Here is a 21866-nt window from a genome sequence, read left to right as displayed (position 1 = left end):
AGTCTTTCTCTTATTACTAGATCACTTTTGATTAACTGTTTAGTGAGTCTGTCTTGGAAGTACATTCCACTAGCTTCTCTAGCATTGAACTGAGACTTGTTGATTTCCAATTCTCCATAATTCTTTTTAGAGGTCTCCTATGGCTCAGAGTCACATTTGACAAAATCTCCGTCATCTGTCACAGGAACCATTAGCAAGGGATTTTTTGGTGCAGGGTTGTCTGAGTTCATCCTTGTGTTCTTTGAAAATTCTTGGGTTTATGTCATTCTTTCTGTAATTTGTTGATAGGATCTATGGTGTCCTGCACATTATGCAGCTGTATTTAATAAAAATCTAAAATATGCCTGCTTCCAAAGCATTCTGGAAGTAGGAATATGCCTCACCTTGTCCTCAGTTAAAAGTGAGGCACGGAATTTGTTTGAGTACATCTGCTGTCTTTTCATTGCAGAAGTGTCATGAGGAAATGGGTAGCTTCTTTCTCTTGGCATATTTAAGGAACCACTTACTCATGACTTTAGAATACCTTGCAAGAAACTGTTTAAATTCTTTTTGGCCTATTTTAATTTCTGTTTGATGCCTGATTAAGAAGTTATTGTAATAGCCCGAACAAAAGGTGAAAACAAACTGAGTTGGTGTATAAGCTGTGGGAGGGGCAAGAAGGAAATCGATGAGAGAGACATATAGAGGTATGATCACATTTTATGGATTTCTCTGTTCTCTTTGCTTTGGGCTAGTTTCTTCCTTTTAAAATGATTACTTTGATTTCACCACTTATCCAGTGTTCATGGTGGTGTCTTTGGGATCAGTGGCTCCCATTTTCCAAAACAATGGCACATTTCTTTGTTCATTTATTTATTTACTAATAGTCTGATGATTTCCTGTTGGATTTTTTAAATTTTCTTTTTTTTTAGGTAGTGGTTGTGGTTCTTACCCAGTATCCTCATGTTGCAATAATTTCTTTTTCTAAAATGGAAAAAAAAAACTTTAGGAGAGTATTTATTTGGTTTTTCCTTCTGCCAGAATCCTGAACTTTATCAATTTGTGACCTTTCTTAAATTGTAGTTCACCCAGGGATACTTCCTTTACCACTTCCTGTTCATGACTCAGAATGAAGCTCACTGCTTTCTTTCCCTGAGGAATTTAAAACTTTGTGTTTTGGGAAACAATTACTTATTCTATCTGAAAGTTTTGCTTCCATATGCTATTCCCAAACAAAGAAGTATTCAAATGTGAATACTTGAAATTCTCACCAGTTACTATTTTGGCCTAATTTTCCAACTTCTTCAATTTCATTTACTATTTTCAACTAACACTTCTTAAACTGGTTATGTAACCTAGATCATAAACCATGACTATTTTTTTTAAATTTAAGAATAATAAAAATACACAAAGAGGTTGTAGTATTTCTTTTGTTCTATAAGATTTTGATAATTTTACTCTTGATTTTCCCCTCATACAGCAATATATCTCTTCCTCTCTACTTACTTTCTCTCTCTTCTTACAGAAATGGTAACCCAGCAACATATCTCATGGATTATCTATCCATTTTTACTAATTATATCAAGTCTTTCACTTACTGCAAAGAATTCCAACTAATCCACATCATTATTGAGTTTTACCTCAATCAACATGTCTAAAATGTAACTCATTATATTTTCCCCAAACACATTCCTTTAAACTTCCCTATTCCTGTTGAGGTCACCACAGCCCTTAGAGTCAACCAAGTTGACAATTTTCCTCCATCACCCCTACCAGTCACCTTCTTGATCATACCTCTACATGTCTCTCTCATCCATTCCCTTCTTGTCCCTCCCAGAGCTTATACCCCAACTCAATTCCTCATCACCTCTTTTATTTTTGGCTATTACAATAACTCCTTAATCAGTCTGCCTGCACCTAGTCTCTCCTCTCTCCAAGTAGCCCTTTACAATTCGCAAAATTGATATTCCTACAATACAACTCTGACTGTATAACTCTACTTCTCAAAAATCTTCAGTGGTTCCTTTTGCTTTTAGGATGAACTGTAATATTTTCATACTGGCATTTACAATCCTCACACTATCTCCCAGCTATAGAATGTTCCAGACATTCTATATCACTCCACTCCAAATGGTTTCCAGTCTAGTTACACTGTCCTGTTAATTGTTTTATGTTGTGGTTGTTCATTCTTTGTTCTCTAAGAGAACCAATGACATCATGAGGGTGATACCTTGTTCCATGTAAAGACATTCCAGCTCCCTCTCTCATGCCTTTGCCGATAGAATCTACCATTTCTGGATTCTTCAGAAAATCTTTACTTCTCCATGCTAATGGTGCCATGTACAGTAAAAGATGCCTGTAACATTCTGATATTTCATTGATTTTTATGTGATTAAATTTCTTCTTGATGTACAATAAAAAAAAGAAACCACGACTCTAGTTTTCTTCAAAGTACAACTTATGTACTGGCTTTTAATAAGGATGTCCCTAATTATCATTGTTAGTATTCTCTCCTCAAATTTGCTTTCTATTAGCTTATACATATATTGCCTTTACTTACCTGTATATATTGAGTAGGAACAGCACTTTTTTTATGTAGACCAAAAGTTTCCCTTTAAGGATGTCATCCCCAAAACTTGATTCATACAGGAGACTGGGGCTTGAACCATTCTTTATAACCTAATACCAAACAACAACAACAAAGAAACAAAAAAGCTGAGGTAAAAAATTCATTTGAATTTTCTTTCTCAGTTTAGTCTAAACGTGTGTGTGTGTGTGTGTGTGTATGTGTATGTGTGAAAACAAGTATTTTGGTCCAAATATTTAGTCTAAACTATTATATGTGTGTGTGAAAACAAATAGTTTGGTCCAAATATTTTAGTCTAAACTATTATATATATATATATATATATATATATATATATATATATATATACATATATATATATATATATGTGTGTGTGTGTGTGTGTGTGTGTGTATGTGTATAAATATATGAATGAATGAAAAGTGTATTAGTCTAAAATATTTTCATTAAATGAACACAATGGTCTTCAGGATCATAGATCTAGAGATAGAAGGAACTGCCAGACATCTAGTATAATTCCTTCATTTTCCAGTGAGCAAACTGAGACCCACATAGGTTAAGTGACTTGCTCAGCTAGGTAGAAGTGTGAGAGCTAGAATATGAACCAGTCCTTTGACTCCAAAGGCAGGATTCTTATCATTGCATGCTTTGCTACCAAGATCCATAAGACTCTCTTGTTCCTAGAAAAATGAGAAATTCTGAAGGCCTAAAGTATGAGTCAGTTTTTTTTTTTTTTACCATTGATGAAATCTTCTAGTATGGTAGAAGATACATTCTACCCTCTCCTCACCCCCAGTGATTAGTCTTCCAGGCAGCCTCTTCCCTTCAAGTAGCTAATAATGGATTATATTTCTTTCTATCCTTAGAAATATGTCAGGTATTTTTCCTTTTCTCCTAGCTTAAGGGGAAAAAAAAGCTTCCCATGTTCTAATATGGAATCCTCTGAGATAATGGCTATTCAAAGAGAAACCAAGTGAAAGGGAGACTTCTAGAAGGGTCAGTAAGTAGATAAGACTATGGTGCAAATAAAATGACTTTCAATTTATTAAAAAATGAAGGACTTTGGGAGGCAGGTGGAACACATAAAGGAAGGAGAAGCAACCCCTGAACCATGCAAAATATTAACATTAAAAATGACAAAAAGTGAAAGACCAGGTTTTTTTTCCAATAGAAATTTGTGGAAAATCTATCGATCAATCAACAGCATTTATTAACTGTATACTATATGCTGGACACTATGCTAACCTGAAGGATCAAAATGAAGTAGTTTCTGCCCTCAAAGTCCTTACTTTATACAGGGGCAAACAATTGTATTCAACTGAATTCAACAAATTTTTTTTTTTTAAGCAATAGGGATTAAGTAACTTGCTCAAAGTTACACGGCCAGTTATTTCTGGGTGTGGTGCTGAGTGTCTGAGCCCTGGATTTGATCTCCAGGTCATCCGGACACTGGAGCCGGTGCTCTTACTCGCTGAGCCACCTAACCACCCCTCAACAAGTATTTTTTAAACCACCTACTATTTACAAAGTACTGTCCTAGGTGCTGGAGGAACAAAGGCCAAAATAGAAAAAAAAAATCTTTTTCTTGTAGAAAGCTCAGATCCCCTGGGGGTCTGAGTTTACATAGGGTTTTCAGAAAAAAGACTTGCTGTGGGAGCTGCCATATTGTTAGTCAGTGAGCATGATCCAGTAGTAAAAGAATAGAGGAGGAACTAAATCCTAACTATGCTGCGTCAGCAAGCTTATAAGAGAATTTTAGCAGCTAGTTCTAGCTGGAATTAGTCACGATTTAAACCTTAAGTTTATTGGAGTTGTATAACAGGAGACAGCCACAGAAGAGTGGGGCCATAGATTCCTTTAGTTATTCAGGTACTTCTTGTAATATTTACCTTAAGGGGTTGTTGAGAGAATCAAATGAGGTAATATATATGTACAAGTTCCTGGTAAACCTTGAAACTCTATATAAATACAAACTTTTATTTTTACTTTCTGTAATTATTCATAGCACATAGAAAACTAAATCTAGAGGTGGGACTTTTCCTGGGAGAAGCAACAACCACAGTAATTGCTGTAGATAAACAAAGCACATGAGACAGCATCAGATGTAAACTGCATCCTAGTTTCATAGTAATAGAGAGAGTTCCTTTTTTCTCCTCATACAAGTTATTGTGTCTCATTGTTAAATTTTAAAATACCTGAAATCACTTGTGCTCATCCATACATAAGGATTACAAGGAAGCGGGCCTTTGATTATTCTATCACTACCATAAGTCTGGGCCAAGGCAGGAAGCAATTACATTTATTTTCTGAAAGCTGTAGGAATGGGTGTGTTGCTTCTGATTGGTCCTGGTGAGACAATTAGTGATTTGTAATAACAGGGAAATTTCTTCTTAAATTGATTTTCTTGTGATTCATTGCCTCTGACATCAAGGTTCTCCAGGGATTAAGGGCCAGGGGAAGATCCAATCACATAGAGATAGAGAATTCTGCAGATTGATCTCTCCTGATTCTGAGGTGAGATGTTTCAACATTCAAGACATTGGGATCCCAGGAACCAATAAGGATTTTTACATTGTTGTTGTTGTTATTATTATTGCAGATATTTATAAAGTATTTTAAAGTGTTGAAGCACCTTAAATACATTATCTTGTTTGATCCTTACAACAATTCCAGGAAATAGGTGTTGTGGTTAATCCCATTATATAATATGATAATGAAACTAAAACTCATAGATGTTACAAGTGGCTTGTTTAGGATTATATAGCTAGTAATAGAGTCTTGACAGTTATTGACTGCCATTTCATTCCAGTTACACATAGCCTAGGTCAGAAACTCATATGACTTGCAAACCATGTTAACACAAATTTGACCTTAGCCTACTGAGTCAGAAAGTCCAAGATTCAAAGTTCTATATATGGAATAAGAAGGCATACAATTCATCTTTATGGTCAGAATTTGTTTCTAAAAGGGCAGTGCTTAAGACTGTAGACCAGTGGTGTCAAATTCAGATAGAAATGATCTCTTCACACCCACATTTGAAAAGGGACAGGATCGAAGTAGAGAATAGAACAAGTGGGAGGTGGGATAGGAGGGAGGGAAATATAGTCAGTCTTTTACAATATATCTACTATGGTAATGTTTTGCATAGCTACACATGTACAACCTATACTGAATTGCTTATCTTCCCAGTAAGGGTGGGTGACAAGGGAGGAAGGGAATGAATCTGGAATTCAAAGTTTTAAAAACAAATATACACACACACACACACACACACACACACACACACACATATATATATATATATATATACTATTATTAATACTACTTTACATGTAATTGGGAAATAAGATATACAAGCACTGGGGCATAGAGATCCACCATGCCCTACTGGAAAAGTAGATGGGGGTATGGGAGAAGATATGGGAGACAGCAGATTGGAGGAGGGGATATCCTGTGGGACCGCTATTTTGGGGCAGTGGGTAGGGGAAAAACGGGGAGAAAATTTGTAACTCAAAATCTGGCAGAAATGAATGATGTAAACCAGAAGTTAATAAAGCATTTAAAAAAAAGAAATTATCTCTTCAGGCTGAATATTGATTTAGAAAACTACAAATTAACATTATCTATGTTTTATTATATTTTTATTTATTTTGCTAAATATTTCCCAATGTCATTTCAATCTGGTTTGGACTATGGGTTTAATACCTTTGCTGTAAACAATGAAGCTTGCCCTATAAGTCAGGTATTTTCTACTTTGAAAGTCAGCAATTTGCCCACACATCTCCTGGTGACAAGACACCATTGTCTTTCTCCAAGGTGACTTAATCAAGCTTCAAGATAAGAATAGTGTCCTGTAGACATAAGTAAGCCTTATGCCAGTTAGAAATGCATAAGGCTTACTTATATCTACAGGACACTATTCTTATCTTGAAGCTTGATTAAGTCACCTTAGACAATGGTGTCTACAATATCACCCATTATGCCTGGAGGAGAGGTACAGCAAACAGTTTAGTATTGTCTTGTCACCAGGACAAGGTGATCCCTTGAAAGGGAATGTACTGTCTTGACAGAGAAGATGGAAGGCAAAAAAGAGACCCTTTCAAAGAAGCACATGAAAATTGTAGTACAGGTTCAAAGCAGAAACCAGGGCAAATGAGATCTGGAAGGGAAATAAGTAGGAGTGATGTCAATAAATTGAAGAGAGATATCAGAAAGGCCCAAACAGTGAGAGAGAGGAAGAAGGAACAGAAGGAATGATGAGAGTATAGAGAATCCAAGCTAAGTAAGATCATGGTTCACTGCAAAGAAAAATTTCCTAATAATGACAGTTATCCAAAAGTTTAAAAAGTTGCTTCAAGTGGTAGTAAATTCCCTCTTAGCTGAGATCTTCAAATGGAAGCAAGATGACCTCTTTTTTACTTTTTTTTTGGAGAATGGATTTCCTTACCTTATCCAGCCTGGAAGTGAAGTGTACAAGCAAGGGCCCAACCCAATGCTGATAGGCACAGAAGCTTTGACCTCCACCATTTTTCTGGCTTGGGCCAGTTTGTCCTTCCTTATCCTCATGGCCCTCTTCTCCTGTTATTTCACTCATGTCTGACACTTTGTGACCCTATTTGGGTTTTTCTTGGCAAAGATTCTGGATTAATTTGTCATTTCCTTCTCCAAATCACTTTACGGCTGAAGAAACTGAGGCAAACAGGATTAAGTGACTTGCCCAGTGTCACAGCTAAGAAATATCTAAGGCCAGATTTGAACTCATGAAGATGATTCTTCCTAATTCCCAGCCTGGTGTTCTGTCTACTGCACCACCTAATTTCCCCTCTTCTACTGGGAGCTCACTGTCTTGGTGCCTAACTTAATGTGGTCACCTGATCGGCTTCTGCCCTACTGTAGCTCAGAACTCCCCAGATCAAGTAATCCACCAAACTCAGAGAATGTTTTGGTATAGCCTGTGAGCTAAGAATAGGTTTTGCATCTTTATTTTAAAATTTGAACTGTATCCTTTTTTCTGAATAATAGAAACTTTCTTCTTTTTCCACATATGTGTTATGTATCATTTTAAAATTTTAAAATACTCCTATAAAATTTCTATACCTTAAATTAAGGATAATCATCAGGGTTGGAGGGATCTTTATTTAAATGCTGTGTGTGTGAAAGTTTTTATTTTATTTTGTTTATATAATAATGTAAATTTTTAAAGAAAAGATTCTTAGCTTGTAGGCTATACAAAAGGAGACAGCAGACTGGATTTGACACATCAACTCTAGTTGATTAACCTCTGCATTGTACCTTTTTTCCCTATGACTTGTTTCAGAACTTGAAAACCATGTTTCTTAATTGTATATAGAACCAAGGAGAATATGAAAAAAAATGGGTATCTATCCCACAGGGTTAGGAAGGGAAGACTTTGTCATCTGAATCTCTTTAAGCCTCAGAGAATGTTACAGCAGGAACCTATGCAGTGATGCAGTGCTTAGGGACTTGTCCAGTGAATCAATCCAATTCAATCAAATAAATATTTATTGAGTACCTACAACATGCTAGGCACTGTACTAAATGCTAGGGATACAATTGATAAAAAAGAAAGACAAGTTTACAATCTAAAGGGGGAAACATTTCACACTATATACCAAGATAAGGTCAAAATGAATAAATTATTTAGACATAAAAGGTAATATTATAAGTAAATTAGGAGAGTATGGAAAAAAAGATACCTGTCAAATCTGTGAAGAAGGACAAAGTTTATAACCAAAACTAGAGATAGAGAAGATCATGAGCAGTAAAACAGATAATTTTGATTTCATTAAATTAAAAAGGATTTTGTATAAAAATAAAACGTAGTAAAAATTAGAAGAAAAATAGGAAACTTTGAAAAAAACTTTACATCAAGTTCTTCTTATAAAAGTTTCATTTCTCTGATATATAGAAAACTGAACCAAATTTATAAAAATACAAACCATTTCCCAATTGATAGTCAAAAGATATGAACAGGCAGTTTTCAGAAGAAAAAAATTAAAGCTATCAGTAGTCACATAAAAAAATGCTGTAAATCACTATTGATTGGAGAAATGCAAATTAAAACTGCTCTGACATATTACCTCACATTTATCAGATTGGCTAACATAACAGCAAAGGAAAATGACAACTGCTGGAGGGGATGTGGAAAAAATTAGGACATGGAAGCACTAGTGGAGTTGTGAATTTGTTCTATATGTACTATACCAAATATGGAACTATACCAAAAGGGCTATAAAACTGTGTATACCCTTTGACCTAGCAATACCTCTACTAGGTCTATATCCCAAAGAGTTCAAAGAAAAGGGAAAAGGACTTGTACAAAAATATTTATAGCAGCTCTTTTTTTGGTAGCAAGGGATTGGAAGTATAGGGAATGCGTATCAATTGGGGTATGACAGATCAAGTTGTGGTATATTATTGTGATGGAATACTGTTGTACTATAATAAATGATGAGCTGCATGCTTTCAGAAAAACCTGGGGTGATTTATATGAACTGATACTTAAATGAAATGAGCAAAACCAGGAGAACATTATACAAAGTAAAACAGCAATGTTGTAACAATGATCAACTATGGAAGACTTAGCGACTTTGATTAATACAGTAATCCAAGACAATTCCAAAGAACCCATGATGAAAAATGCTATCCACTTCCAGAAAGAGAACTAATGAACTCGAGTGCAGATTGAGGTATACTTAAAAAATCCTTTCTTTGTTTTTCTTGTTTGTATGTGTGTATTTTCTTTTATAACAAGGCTAGTATGGAATGTTTTACATGACTTCACCTGTATAATCAATATCATATTATTTGTCTTCTCAAGGAGTACGGGAGGGGTAAGAGGGAGAGAGAGAAAATTTGGAACTCAAAATTTTTAAAAATGTTAAAAATTTTATATTTAACTGGGGAATATTTAGCAATTTTTTTTAAATATTGAGAAGAATCCCTGAAGGGGTCAGCTTCTCTTATAAGAATACAGCTTTCTGACTCTCAGCCAAATGCCCTTAAAACAGAAATGGTCACTGGGAACCCATCAGAGGGATTCCCTGTGTTCTCTCAGCAAGGGACTAGGGCACAGGTAAACCACTATGGGAGGGGATATTACCTCCTGTGGTCTTTGCAAGTTGATTGAGGGAACTTATCATATTGATTAAGGGGTCCCCTAGTCATCCCTATTACTCTCATAAGTTTCTAAAGGATAGTGACTTTTTCATTTTCCCTTTGTGTCCTTAACTAGGTACGGTATTTCACATACAATAAACACTTAAGAAATGCTTGTTGAATTGAACAGAATTGTACCAGAGATTGAGTCATGGGGCTCACTGGTCCAAGGAAGACTTTCTTTCAGGTGGACATTGATTGATTCATTAATCAACACTACTTGGAGACATTCAATCTACTACCATAAAGTCAAGCTACATCTGTTAGGGTCCAGTTGTCATCTCTCCAATTTGTCCACAAGGATATTGTGAGAGCTCTTGTTAAATACTTTGCTTAAATTTACAAATACCAGGTTCACTGCAATCCCCCCTATGAGTCTAATAACCCTTTTAAAAAAGGAAATGGAGTTAATATGGCATATCTTCATCTTTAATGAACTCATGCTGGGTATTAGTGATAATCACCGGCACATTCTAAGGCTCAGAAGTCATAACTTTAATGGTCTGTTCTAGGGTTGTATGAGTATAAGAAACTTCAACAACTATTCTGTATAGACAATATCCTTGCTACCTTTTTATAGTTTCATTTGAAGATATATTTTTGAAAAGAATCAAAATAGGGTTAACTTTCAATTATTATTAACACAGTTTCTTAAATGGAGTGTGATTATTGTTCTTCCTTCATTTTCAAATAGGATCAATGACATCATTGTGGGGTCAAGGTTCATTGTATTCTGTTGTGACTGATCAGTCCAATGTAAGTTTGGAAGGCTTTTTTCTACCACAGGTCAGGCACAAGTAGTCCTTTAGAACATTTGGGATGGAGGTGTCTCTGGATTTCCACAACTCACATTTCCTTTGTGCTGTATAAGTGCTTAATAAATACATATTGTATGAATGAATTAATGAATGAATGATTCATTTTAATGAAGGGGAAATTCAGATTATTCATAAATTCAGATAATTCCAAAATAACTTATATATGATTTTCAAAATAGTGTTTACATTTTATTATGGATCTAGCTGAACTTCTAAATATTTAAACTAAATGAAGAAGTCACATTATGAAGACCTGGTGATTGAAAAGCAGCACTATTTTCCACCTTGCCTCCTTCTTGTCTTATTCCAAGTTGGATGTTAGCATCACTTCTCAAAATGATGCTCTCTCCATCTTTTTCTTGAAGGCCAATCTGTTTGAATCATATCTTCCCTCAAGACAAGGCACTGGTATAATGATTTGAGTATAAGAGGTATTTCCTGAGGGTTAAATGAGACACCAGGATCTGGTTTTGATTTAGGCAAGAGACAATAAACTAATAAAGGGGCAGTCCATTTTACACATGAAGGAACTAAGACCTAGAGAGGTTAAGTAACTGACCAAAGCTCATGCAGGTAATAAGCACAGAGTCAAGTTTTGAATCCAAGCCCTGAGGAGGGACAGAGTCAAGATGGCAGAGTAGAAACAGGACTTCTATGGAGTTCCTGCTCCCACCTCCTCCAAATCATGTAAAAAATGACTCTAAACACACTTTGGAGTTACAGTACCACAAAATGACACAGAGAAGCTAACCTCCCTCTGAAGACAGCCTGGCAGGTTGGCAAGAAGCATCCAGTACAGCATGTTGGGAGCTGAGCCCAGCCCTGTGTGAGCCCGAGGTTTTAGCCTCAGGGTGGCCACAACCAGCCACCAGCTAGAGGGACTTCAGATCACCAGCAGCTGCCAGAATTATCAACCTACAAATGCCAATGGCAAAGTAAAAGGCCATTGCAATGGGGACTTTGGGACTTAGGAATTCAGGAGTACAGTCCGGCCTTTGTCCCCTGGAGGGAGAAGCGGCTGAGGCATGGCAGCCACGCAGCCGCTGCCACGTGGCTGATTCAGAGCTCCAGGCCTGCAGATTTTAGGGGAACCAAGTGACCAGTCTGAGGGGTAATTGCTCTTGCTTTGACTAGCTTGGGTCTGGATCACTGTTTGGGGTGGAGGTCCTGGAGTATATGACCAGGGTGCCAGAGTGAATGGAGTCTTCTGAGAAGGCAGCCAACTAATGGCTCCAGCAGCTGACAAAACCCCAGAGATTTGGGACAAAGCTCCCCCCTCTGGTAGCAAAGTTATACTGTGGCAAAAAGCTCAAAAATTAATTAATTGAGTGGCAACATGAGCAAGTGAGGGAAGCAAGGCAAGCACAACAGTCGAACTTTGGATTCCTTTTTGGGGGACAAAAAGGATCAAAGCAAGGAACAGGAAGAAGACAGCAAAGTCAGAACTCCTGAACCAGAAGCTTCCAAGAAAAGAATAAGCTGCTTACAGGCCACAGAGGAGTTTGAGAAGGATTTTGAAACCCAAGTAAGAGAAATGGAGAAAAAATTGGGAAGAGAAATGAGAATGATACAAAAAAATTATGAAATGAGAGTCAACAGCCTGACTGAGGAAAATAACACCTTAAAAAATAGACTAACTCAAATGGCAAAAGAGGCTCAAAAAGCCAATGAGGAGAGGAATGCCTTAAAAAGCCAAATTTGCCACAAGGAAAAAAAAGAATCTCAAAAGCTCACTGAAGAGAATCATTCCTTCAGAATTAGATTGGAGCAAATGGAAGCTAGTGACTTTATGAGAAATCAAGATACCATTAAAGAGATCCAAACAAATGAAAAAATAGAAGGCAATGTGAAATATCTCACTGGGAAAACCACTGACCTGGAATATAGATCCAGGAGAGATAATTTAAAAATTATTGGAATACCTGAAAGCCATGATAAAAAAAAGACCCTAGATATCATCCTTCAAGAAATTTTCATGGAAAATTGCCCTGATATTTTAGAACCATAGGGCAAAATATAGGTTGAAAGAATCCACCGATCACCTCCTGAAAAAGATACCAAAAAGAAAACTCCTAGGAATATTATAGCCAGGTTCTGTAGTTCCCAGATCAAGGAGAAAATATCACAAGCAGCCAGGAAGAAACAATTTGAATACTGTGGAAACACAATCAGGATAACACAGGATCTGGCAGCTTCTACACTGAGGGATCTAAGGCCTTGGAATATGATATTCTGAGGGTCAAAGGAGCTGGGTTTAAAACCAAGGATCACCTACCCAGCAAAACTGAGTATCATGCTTTAGGGGAAAATATGATCATTCAATGGAATAGAGGACTTTCAATAATTTTTTTTTATTTCATTTATTTATTTATTTATGCTTTTTGGAGGGTAATTGGGATTAAGTATCTTGCCCAAGGTTACACGGCTAGTTGTGTGTGTGTGTGTGTGTGTGTGTGTGTGTGTTAAGTGTCTGAAGCCGGAACTGAACTCAGGTCTTCCTGACTCCGGGGCCGGCGCTTTTCTCATTGCACCATCTAGCCGCCCCACTTTCAATCATTCTTGATGAAAAAAACCAGAGTTGAGTAGAAAATCTGACATTCAGATACAAGAAGCAAGAGAAGCATGAGAAGATAAACAGGGAAAAGAAATCAGAAGGGATTTATCAAAGTTGAACTACTTACATTCCTACATGGAAAAACAATCATTGTAACTTATGAAAATTTTCTCAGTATGAGAATAGTTGTAGGGAATAGAAATGTGTGTGTGTGTGTGTATGTGTATGTCTGTATAGGAGGGTATATGGATGTATGGAACCCATGCTCTTATTCTATATCCAATTTTCTTTCCACTATCTCATTTAACTCATTAATGTGGTTTTATTTAAAGACAACTTAAATCAAGAGGAGATGAAAAAATAGAACAAAATAGATTTACCTCCATACAATCTGCAAAATGGAGAACAGATCATCCAGTTATATTTTGTATTTCCAAAGATGATTAATTTAATTATTTCGTGTAGCTTGTTCCTTTGCCAATGGAATTCACTACCCCTCCATGCCTCAGTAGACATTTTCATAAGTAGTCTTGGCTAAAATGAAAAAAATCCTCACCTGGTTGCTGACTGACAAGGAACCTTTCCAAGCTCAGCTAAAGGTCCTTAAACTACACAGTCTATCACTTGACCCATGCATTAAGTCTTTCCTCCCAGCTTTCAAGTTTACTCCTTCAGAGGCAGCACGTTCTAGTGGGTAGAGTGTTGGACTTGGACTGAGGAAGAACCAGGTTATGATTTTGTTCAGACATTCACTGACACATACATGTACATAGATATACATATGTGTATATGTATATGTAGATATGCACATTGTATGAATGTGGTGTGTATGTGTATATGTGTGATGTGTATGTATGTGTTTGTATGTATATCATGTGGGTGTGTATATATGTATATACACATATGCATATATGCACATATACATGTGTGTGTACCTGAAAGGGCTAGACTTTGAGAATCCAAGGTTATTCTCATCCTCTGACAAGGCATCGAAGCAGGACTTCGGAATCTAATCATATATAAGCATGAGCTGACCATATATCAAGTTTCATTTTTTACTTTGTATGACAAGAGCCTGGCATGGTGCCTGGCCCATAGAGGGACTTTAATCAGACCTTGCTGATTGATTGATTGATTAGTTAGCTTCGATTCCTTTCTGTTTGTCTATGACTAAATGACAAAATTGATGTATGTGAAAGGCTAGGAGCACATATTTTAGAGTACACATTTTACCTGGACTCTAGTCCTTCTCTTGTTTGGGATGACATACTATCTTGTATATAGTAGGCACTTAATAAATGGTTGTTGAGTTAAACTGAATGGAAATGGACCACAAGAGTCCTGGCAGGAGGGGGCAGAGTACTTTATTTTCTTTTTAAACTGACATTGATCCATTAATCAGAACTCTCTGGGTCCTTTCATTCTAGTAGCTCTTAGAATTCTTAGTTTCCTTCAAGACTCAATTGAGAGGGCTTCTTCTATGTGAAGTCTTTCCTCCTCCTCTCAAAGTATTTCTGCTCTCTCCATCCTCATATCATTTTGTTTTTACTTACCTATGAGCATATTCTTATCCCACCCCCAATATGTTTGAAGTCAAGGACCATTTTTCTTGTTTGTCTTATATCACTAATGCCCAGCACATAATGTGTACTTAATATATTTTTTAAAGAATTGCATTATTAAATTGAATATGACAATAGGCTTTAGAGAAACAGTAACTGGTTCAGCAGTAACTGGTTTGGAACTAGAAAATTGTTTGGTGAAGCTATTACTCTTCAAAAGAGGAAAGATTTTCTTCAGTTTGGAGGAAAAAAAGAAATTACAGAGTTTCATTTTTCTCCAGAGACTTTTTTCCTTTTTCGGTTGGCAGAAAGGAGAACAAAGGAGGGAGTATAGAAGGGGCATAAAAACAGAGAGGTCATATCTTTCTTTTTCTATCAGAGGTTCCTTCATTACGTGGCAAAGACAGCAATGGGTTCTGCACGTGTAAAGAGGCCCATGTGTAGTGAGGGGCCTGTCTGTGTGTTTAGCTCTAAGGGAAGCAGAATAGACATCTCTAGCCTCTTCTCCTTGCCCCTCCCACCCCCTTTCTTCAAGAGAGATTTTCATTCCTGCCAGGAGGTAAAGCACAGAGTTGAGGCTGAAGTCACTACACTATCTTCAGAGAGAGGGGTACTGGGCTAGAGCTCTATTTACTCCCTTGAAATTAACCTACATGATATGATTGGGTTCCATATAACTTCTAATTGTTTTGTCATTTCCGGGGCAAAAGAGGACTCTAAGATCTGTGCTTGATGCTTGACTCCTTTCCCACCTAATACCAGTTCTACAACGAATACACATAGCAAATAGCAAAGAAACCCATTTATCCACATCATAGCAAAATGGCAATCAGAAAGGGTATATGTAGGAAAATATTTACCAGACAATGCAGCGTGAAGAATCTCTCCCTTTGGGAATGAGACAACTCAACTCAACTGAGAGGGGTCCTGGATCTCACCAAAGAGGAAACACCCCAAAGTCTCTAGTGTAGCAAGCTGGGAATAGAGACATGATGGAAACTGCGAGCTCCCCTCATGTCTTCCCAGACACTTTTCCTTTAGCAACTTCAAGTGGAATTGGCTCTTCCATCCTCCTTCTCAGAGATGAAAGTTTGGAGGACCCAAAACAAGTCCATGCTGGAAGATTTGAAGCTTGATGAGTCCCAAAGGGGACTGGCCCTGAAGAGTCTCAAAAAATAAAAAAAAAGAGCTCTCACCAGTCCACTCTACCCCTCTTGCAGGAGAGGGCCTTCATCTCATCTCCACTAATAAGGACAGAGTCCAAAACGAATGAACGGGCTTTGGGACAGGGTTTACACTTGTACTGACTAAAAGGAGCAATTGACAGTGAAAGTTCTAAGAAACTTCTCTATAACTCATCACAGTCCAGAGGACTCTTTCTAAGAAACATATAGCCAGCAGGTATGAGAAATAAGGGCTTTTGATGACAACTTTACTGAAAGTCATGCAAATGTAGGCAAACTGGGGAGCTGTCTGAGTCCAAGATAAGCATACCCAGATAGTTAGACAGAACCACTATAATACAGTTTGGTGGTAAAAGCAGGGTTACCTAAACTGTGATTGATACTAGTAAATGCTAAGTGAGAAAGGTACCAAATTGTACCTTGGGATTTGTATTCTTTAAAAACTTATTTTTTATTGTTCAACAAAACACTATGAAGTATTGGTTAAATTTAGCCGCATTAATAATACTTTTAAAAAATATATGGAAAAGCATGAAAAACTCTTAAACTCTCAGGCATTTGCCAGTACCATGTAACAATATACTCTAATTGATGCTCATTTCTTTGAATGATGAAAAAAACAACTACTGAAAGCAAATTTGCAAGTTTAAGTTTATAAAGTGACAACAGTAAATGTCACATAGATATATTCCATGGAGGCTTTGAAGGTACAGTATGGAATGTGGAAGCAATGACCTTCATCACAGCTAATGCGGCAGGCCTAAGCTGAACAACCTTTTGTGTTGGAACACTTACTGAAGACTCATCAATTACCCACCTTTTCTAAGAGAAAGACAACACACATTTATTATTTCCAGACCATTTTCATTTCATGATGCTATATGAAAGCATTTGAAACAGGAAATAAATAATATTATTTCCAAACATAGATTTCTGAATCACTAACAGATTTTGAAATTATTACCCTTTTTCTCGCAAGTGTTTTTGCTTATGCCATCTTTTCTTCATTTGCATTTTCAACTTCATTATTGCCAAATGTCTTATTGTGGAAACTGTTCTATTGTAACAGTGCTTTCTCTGAGATAATTTTCCTTTGAAGTACAATAAAACCCTAAGTCCAACCATAAGAAACCAGAGAAGATTTTTGTTTTTGTTTTACTGGAAATTTCTCCCTACTTTGCTATATTTTAGTATATACAAGTTCCTTCTTTTGTGGTCTTTATTTCTTCCTATCCAACACACATACACACATGTTTGTATGTATATGTGCATATATGTATGCAGATAGGTACATATGGATGTATAAATATGTATCCTTGCTAGACATATGTATACACACAAACACATGTGTGCACACAAAACACACAGATACAAATATGCACATGTATACACATAGCTGACAAGGAGACATATCATATGTATACATGTAAGATATATGCATGCACATATATGTATGTATAACATGTATATGCACACATATACACAAATATGTATATATGTACATATATATATATAAATACACAGATATGTGTATACACACATATGCATGCACAAGTGCCCTTATGTTTGTGTGTGTATTTCTCTGCCAAGCTGGATGCACTGTCACTGAATCCTATCATCCCAACTGACTCTATCCTACTTGTCTCTTTTCTTCTTGGCTAAATGCCTTGAAAGTTCAGGCTATATTCATCGCTTCCATTTACTTCTCACTCTCTTCTGACCACTCTACGATACAATTTCCAATCTCATCATTCAACCTCCCCTCCCCTTCCCTTCTCTTTCCTTACCTCCCTTCCCTCCCCTCCCCTCCCTTCCCCTCCTCTTTCCTGGTCTGTTGCTTTATATTTAAAAACAAAATTAAAACCCCAAACCTCTACAGAGGTCAGGTTTAGCCAATCATCCACTATTCCTCTTTAAATTACAAACTCCATGAGGACAGGAACTTGTCTTATTTAAACTGTGTAACTTTCCCAGTATCCAGCACAGAGTTCTACACACTCAGTAGACCCCAGAGCCTCCCTATTACCTCCAGGATCAAATATACAGTCTTCTTTTTGACATTTGACATAAAGCCCTTCAAAGATGGGCCCCTTCCTACCTTTCCAGGCTCCTTACATTTTTTACCCTTCCATGTATTCTCCAATCCAATTACACTTATGGATTCTCATGGAACGTCCCCCATCCCAGGAATGGTCTCCTTCCTCACTTCTGTGTTCTGGTTGCCCTGGCTTCCTTCAAGAGGCAGCTCAGATCCTACCTTATGCAGGAGGCTTTCTCTAGCCCCTCTGCCCAAACACCACTCCCACCCCAATGCCAGTGCCTTCCCTCTGTATTCATTCAATATATATTTCATACTGTATTTGTCCATTTATACTGCGTGTGTATATGTATATGTACATACATATATATATGTGTGTGAATATATATATATATGCATGTGCATATGTATATATATACACATATATTTGTGTGTGTGTATGTAGTTACTTACACATTGTCTCCCCTTATTAAAATCAGTGCAGGGACAATCTTTTCCCCTTTCCTGTAATTCTAAGCAAAGTTCCCAGCACATAGTAAGTGCTTAGTAAAGGCTTTCTAACTGATAAACTGACTTAATGGACTGACTTAATGTATATTTGTTAAAACAAATTGGATACATCTGTTGACTTAAGGCTGGCTATGCAGTTGATCCTCTTCCTTCCCTTCATTCTTAAATTCTTCTCATTTTATAGTAGACATCCTTATTCCACTATTTCCCCATTACCTATCTCTACTCATCAGTTGACCAAGGAGATTATGAAGTGCTGATACTAAAAAATGAATTGTAGTGAGACAACATCAAGGCATTATTTCTATAATCTTTTTCTCTTGCTATCCAATAACTGGTACCAACAACAGTTTTATTATATGTATGTTGGGTGAGAGGAGGGTAGGGAACATGGAAAAATGCATGAGTCATAAGCAGGTTGTCTGGAAAGAACCAAGTGTTCAGAAACAGGTAAATTGAGATCAGAGGCTAGGGAGGGCATGAGGTTATCCTATATTCCTTCAAGCAACGCCAGCCTTAGTAGCAGCATTAGCTGCAGCAGCAGCTAGCTAGATGGCTGGGTGGATAGAGTGCAAGACCTGCAGTCGGAAAGACCTGAGTTCAAATATGACCTCAGACACTCACTAGCTGTATGATCCTGAGCAAATCTCTTAACCTCTGTGTGCCTTATCCCAGTGAAGGAGAAGAAAATGGTAAACCACTCTGGTACCTTTGCCACGAAAAACCCATAGAGAGTTGTGAAGAGTTGAACATGACTTAAACACCAACAGTAGTAGTAGTAGTAGTAGTAGTAGTAGTAGTAGTAGTAGTAGTAGTAGTAGTAGTAGTAGTAGTGGTAATAGTAGCGGCAGCAGAAGCAACTGTACACAACTGGCCAAATTCAAATGTATTTTAGATAAATTTTGTATTTATATAAGAGGTGATAACTAGCAGTTAGAAAAGAACTGAGGGGGGGATAGAAAAGATGCTGAATGTCGAGTCAGAGGCCCTGAATTTGGATCCTAGCTCTGCCATTTGCTATCTGTTTGACCTCTGGGCAAGTGACTTCATGTCTCTGGGCCTCAATTTCTCCATCTGTTAAGAGGGTGATGGTACAGTTTTTAAGGTCTTTTTAAGTTCTATATCAAAGATTTGATGATCCTATGAAGATCCTATATTTCTTTAAGAAAGAGAAGAAAATCCTACCAAATCCTTTGTCTAGAAACTTTCCTATAAAAGGATAGGGTAGAATAAAAATTTTAATTCCAGTTCTTTCTAGATTCCCCTTTCCCCAAATTCTTGCTATGCCAGGATAGTCCTGGAGGAGAAAGAAGCAAAGGGGAGATTTTTTTGGCTGTTGTTTCTTACATTCAAGAATCGGAGTTTAATCTGTCATTTCTGCCCCCTGTCCTGTCCTCTCATCTCTCCCCAGCTCCCTCCACAGTTCCCATCATGCACCAGGTAAGTGCCACCATGAGGAGCATCACCCTGTCCTGGCCGCAGCCGGAGCAGCCCAATGGCATCATCCTGGACTATGAGATCCGTTATTATGAGAAGGTGAGCCGGATCTGCACTCCTGACCTTAGCAGCACTGTGGGCTCAAGACCAGCCACCGTAAGCCTGACGATAATCAGAAGGGAAAAGGGGAGGGCCTGGAGGAGAGCACCCAAAGGCGGGAAAGGGCAGTGGCCCACGGCTCTCGAGAATGATTTCTTAATGCAGAACTATTTCTATACTGACAAAAATGAAGTATCCACATGTACGTATGAACATGTACATAATAGATATTAAAATAGATATAATATATAGTTATGTATTATATAAAGTAGAATAAAATGTGTTATATATTATTTACATAATAAACATATGTTTGTATATAATAGTATATACTATATATATTTAAGAAATATGTATGTATAACAAATATAATATATATTATATAATACTATATTATACATATAATACATATTAATGTGTATGGATGCTTTTTACACTTATGTATTTTGTGCACTATACACACACATACACACCTATAAAACTGAGGGCTATGGCACCTTCGTGCTTTCTCTATAGGCACAGTAAAATACTTACTAGACCCCTGGCTGCTCTAGTGTACTTTATTTGTGGTTAATTCACTGGGACAGTAGGGAAAGGATCATATATCTCAAATCATGTACTGAAGTAGAAACAACTTCACTACCACCTAGTTAAAGCTGTTTCAATGCTACAAAAACTCCCTAGGAAGAGTCATTAGTTTTATTGAGACTAGAGCTACATCTTTACTGCTTGCCTGATAAGGGAGATTTGTTAGGATCATGGCATCAAAAAGTGAAATATGTCAAATTGCTTGCAAACATGTTTTGGGGTCTTTTTTTGGTAGCTAGGGCTGTCCTATACCAGGAGTGCTAACTGTGAATATGCTCCATGGGATGGCTGTAACTACACTTCTTATACTAATAGCCATTTGAAAAGCGAAACACCCCCAAACATGTGTATGTGTAAACGTGCACACACACACACACACACACACAATAGAGAGAGACAGAGAATGAAATTACTTAGGAGTTGTATGACCTTGGGTAAGTCATTACATTTCCTATGGGCTTCATTTTCTTTGCCTCTAAAATGAGGGCCTTGGCTTGCTGTCTCTAAGGTTCCTTCTAGCTCTACGATATCCTTGATACCACTGCTCTGTAGTAAGAAAAAGTGCTGCATTAGGAAACAAGGACCTAAGGTCTAGCTCCCTCCTGCTGGTTCCCTACCATCCCGTTTCTCAACTAACAAAATGTAGGGCATTGGACATGTCACTTTATTTCTCTAGATCTTATTTTCCTTATCTATAGAATGGAGGTAATTTTATGTTATTATGTTACCTCATAATTATGGGAGGTAAGGGATGGCTGCACCATATAATTACTCAAAATCCTTTCCAACTCTGGAATCTCATAAATCTATAGTTTTATGAGAAATTTATGAAAAGATATTATTTTATGAGAAAGTGAGCAATTTAGCTATGTCTAGACAACATGAGCAATGTACAAGGTTAGGTGGTTATCTGCTATTGCCTACAGCACTATGCAAACTTTAAAGCCCTATATAAATGCTAACTCTTTTTATTATTTTTAAACCACAAACTTCACAAAGGCCAGCAGAGATTTCAGATGATTGAAATTTTCTATTTTACCCATCACAGGACTTTGAATATAGCAGTTTCCTAATAAATGTTTGCTGAATTTTTAAAAATCTACTGTAGCTGGAAGTATAATTGATCCAAATCATTCAGGGGGCTTGGAGAAGCTAGAATGGAGCTGAATCTACAATTCTTAAATGTTGCCCAAGTGACAGAACACTATTGGGGTGGGGAGGGGGTCCTTAAAAGGGGAAAATCTTTCTTCTCCTCCTCCTTCTTCTGCTGCTGTTTATTCTCCTCCTTCTCCTTTTCTTCTCTTCTTTTCTTCTTCTCCTCCTCCTCCACC

The 21866-nt window shown here is 37.1% G+C and overlaps 1 protein-coding gene across 5 annotated transcripts in view; it reads left to right on the top strand.

Annotated features, from left to right (window-relative positions):
* The window catches only part of EPHB1 (EPH receptor B1), a 763406-nt gene that overhangs the window by 608607 nt on the left and 132933 nt on the right, over positions 1-21866 (top strand). For 3 of the 5 annotated variants that reach the window (XM_069108694.1, XM_069108693.1, XM_069108695.1), the window contains exon 6: positions 19823-20004. In XM_069108694.1, coding sequence (XP_068964795.1) covers positions 19823-20004 — 182 coding nt within the window. The remainder of the gene's footprint in view (positions 1-19822; positions 20005-21866) is intronic. The other 2 variants (XM_069108696.1, XM_069108697.1) reach the window with 1 other exon arrangement.

The sequence above is a fragment of the Petaurus breviceps genome, unplaced genomic scaffold (genome assembly GCF_028583685.1).
Source record: "Petaurus breviceps papuanus isolate PSGF00001 unplaced genomic scaffold, PetGlider_PUasm1.0 90424, whole genome shotgun sequence".
Taxonomy (NCBI): domain Eukaryota; kingdom Metazoa; phylum Chordata; class Mammalia; order Diprotodontia; family Petauridae; genus Petaurus; species Petaurus breviceps.
The sequence above is the reverse complement of the archived record's forward strand: the minus strand, read 5'-3'. Positions and strand labels throughout refer to the sequence as shown.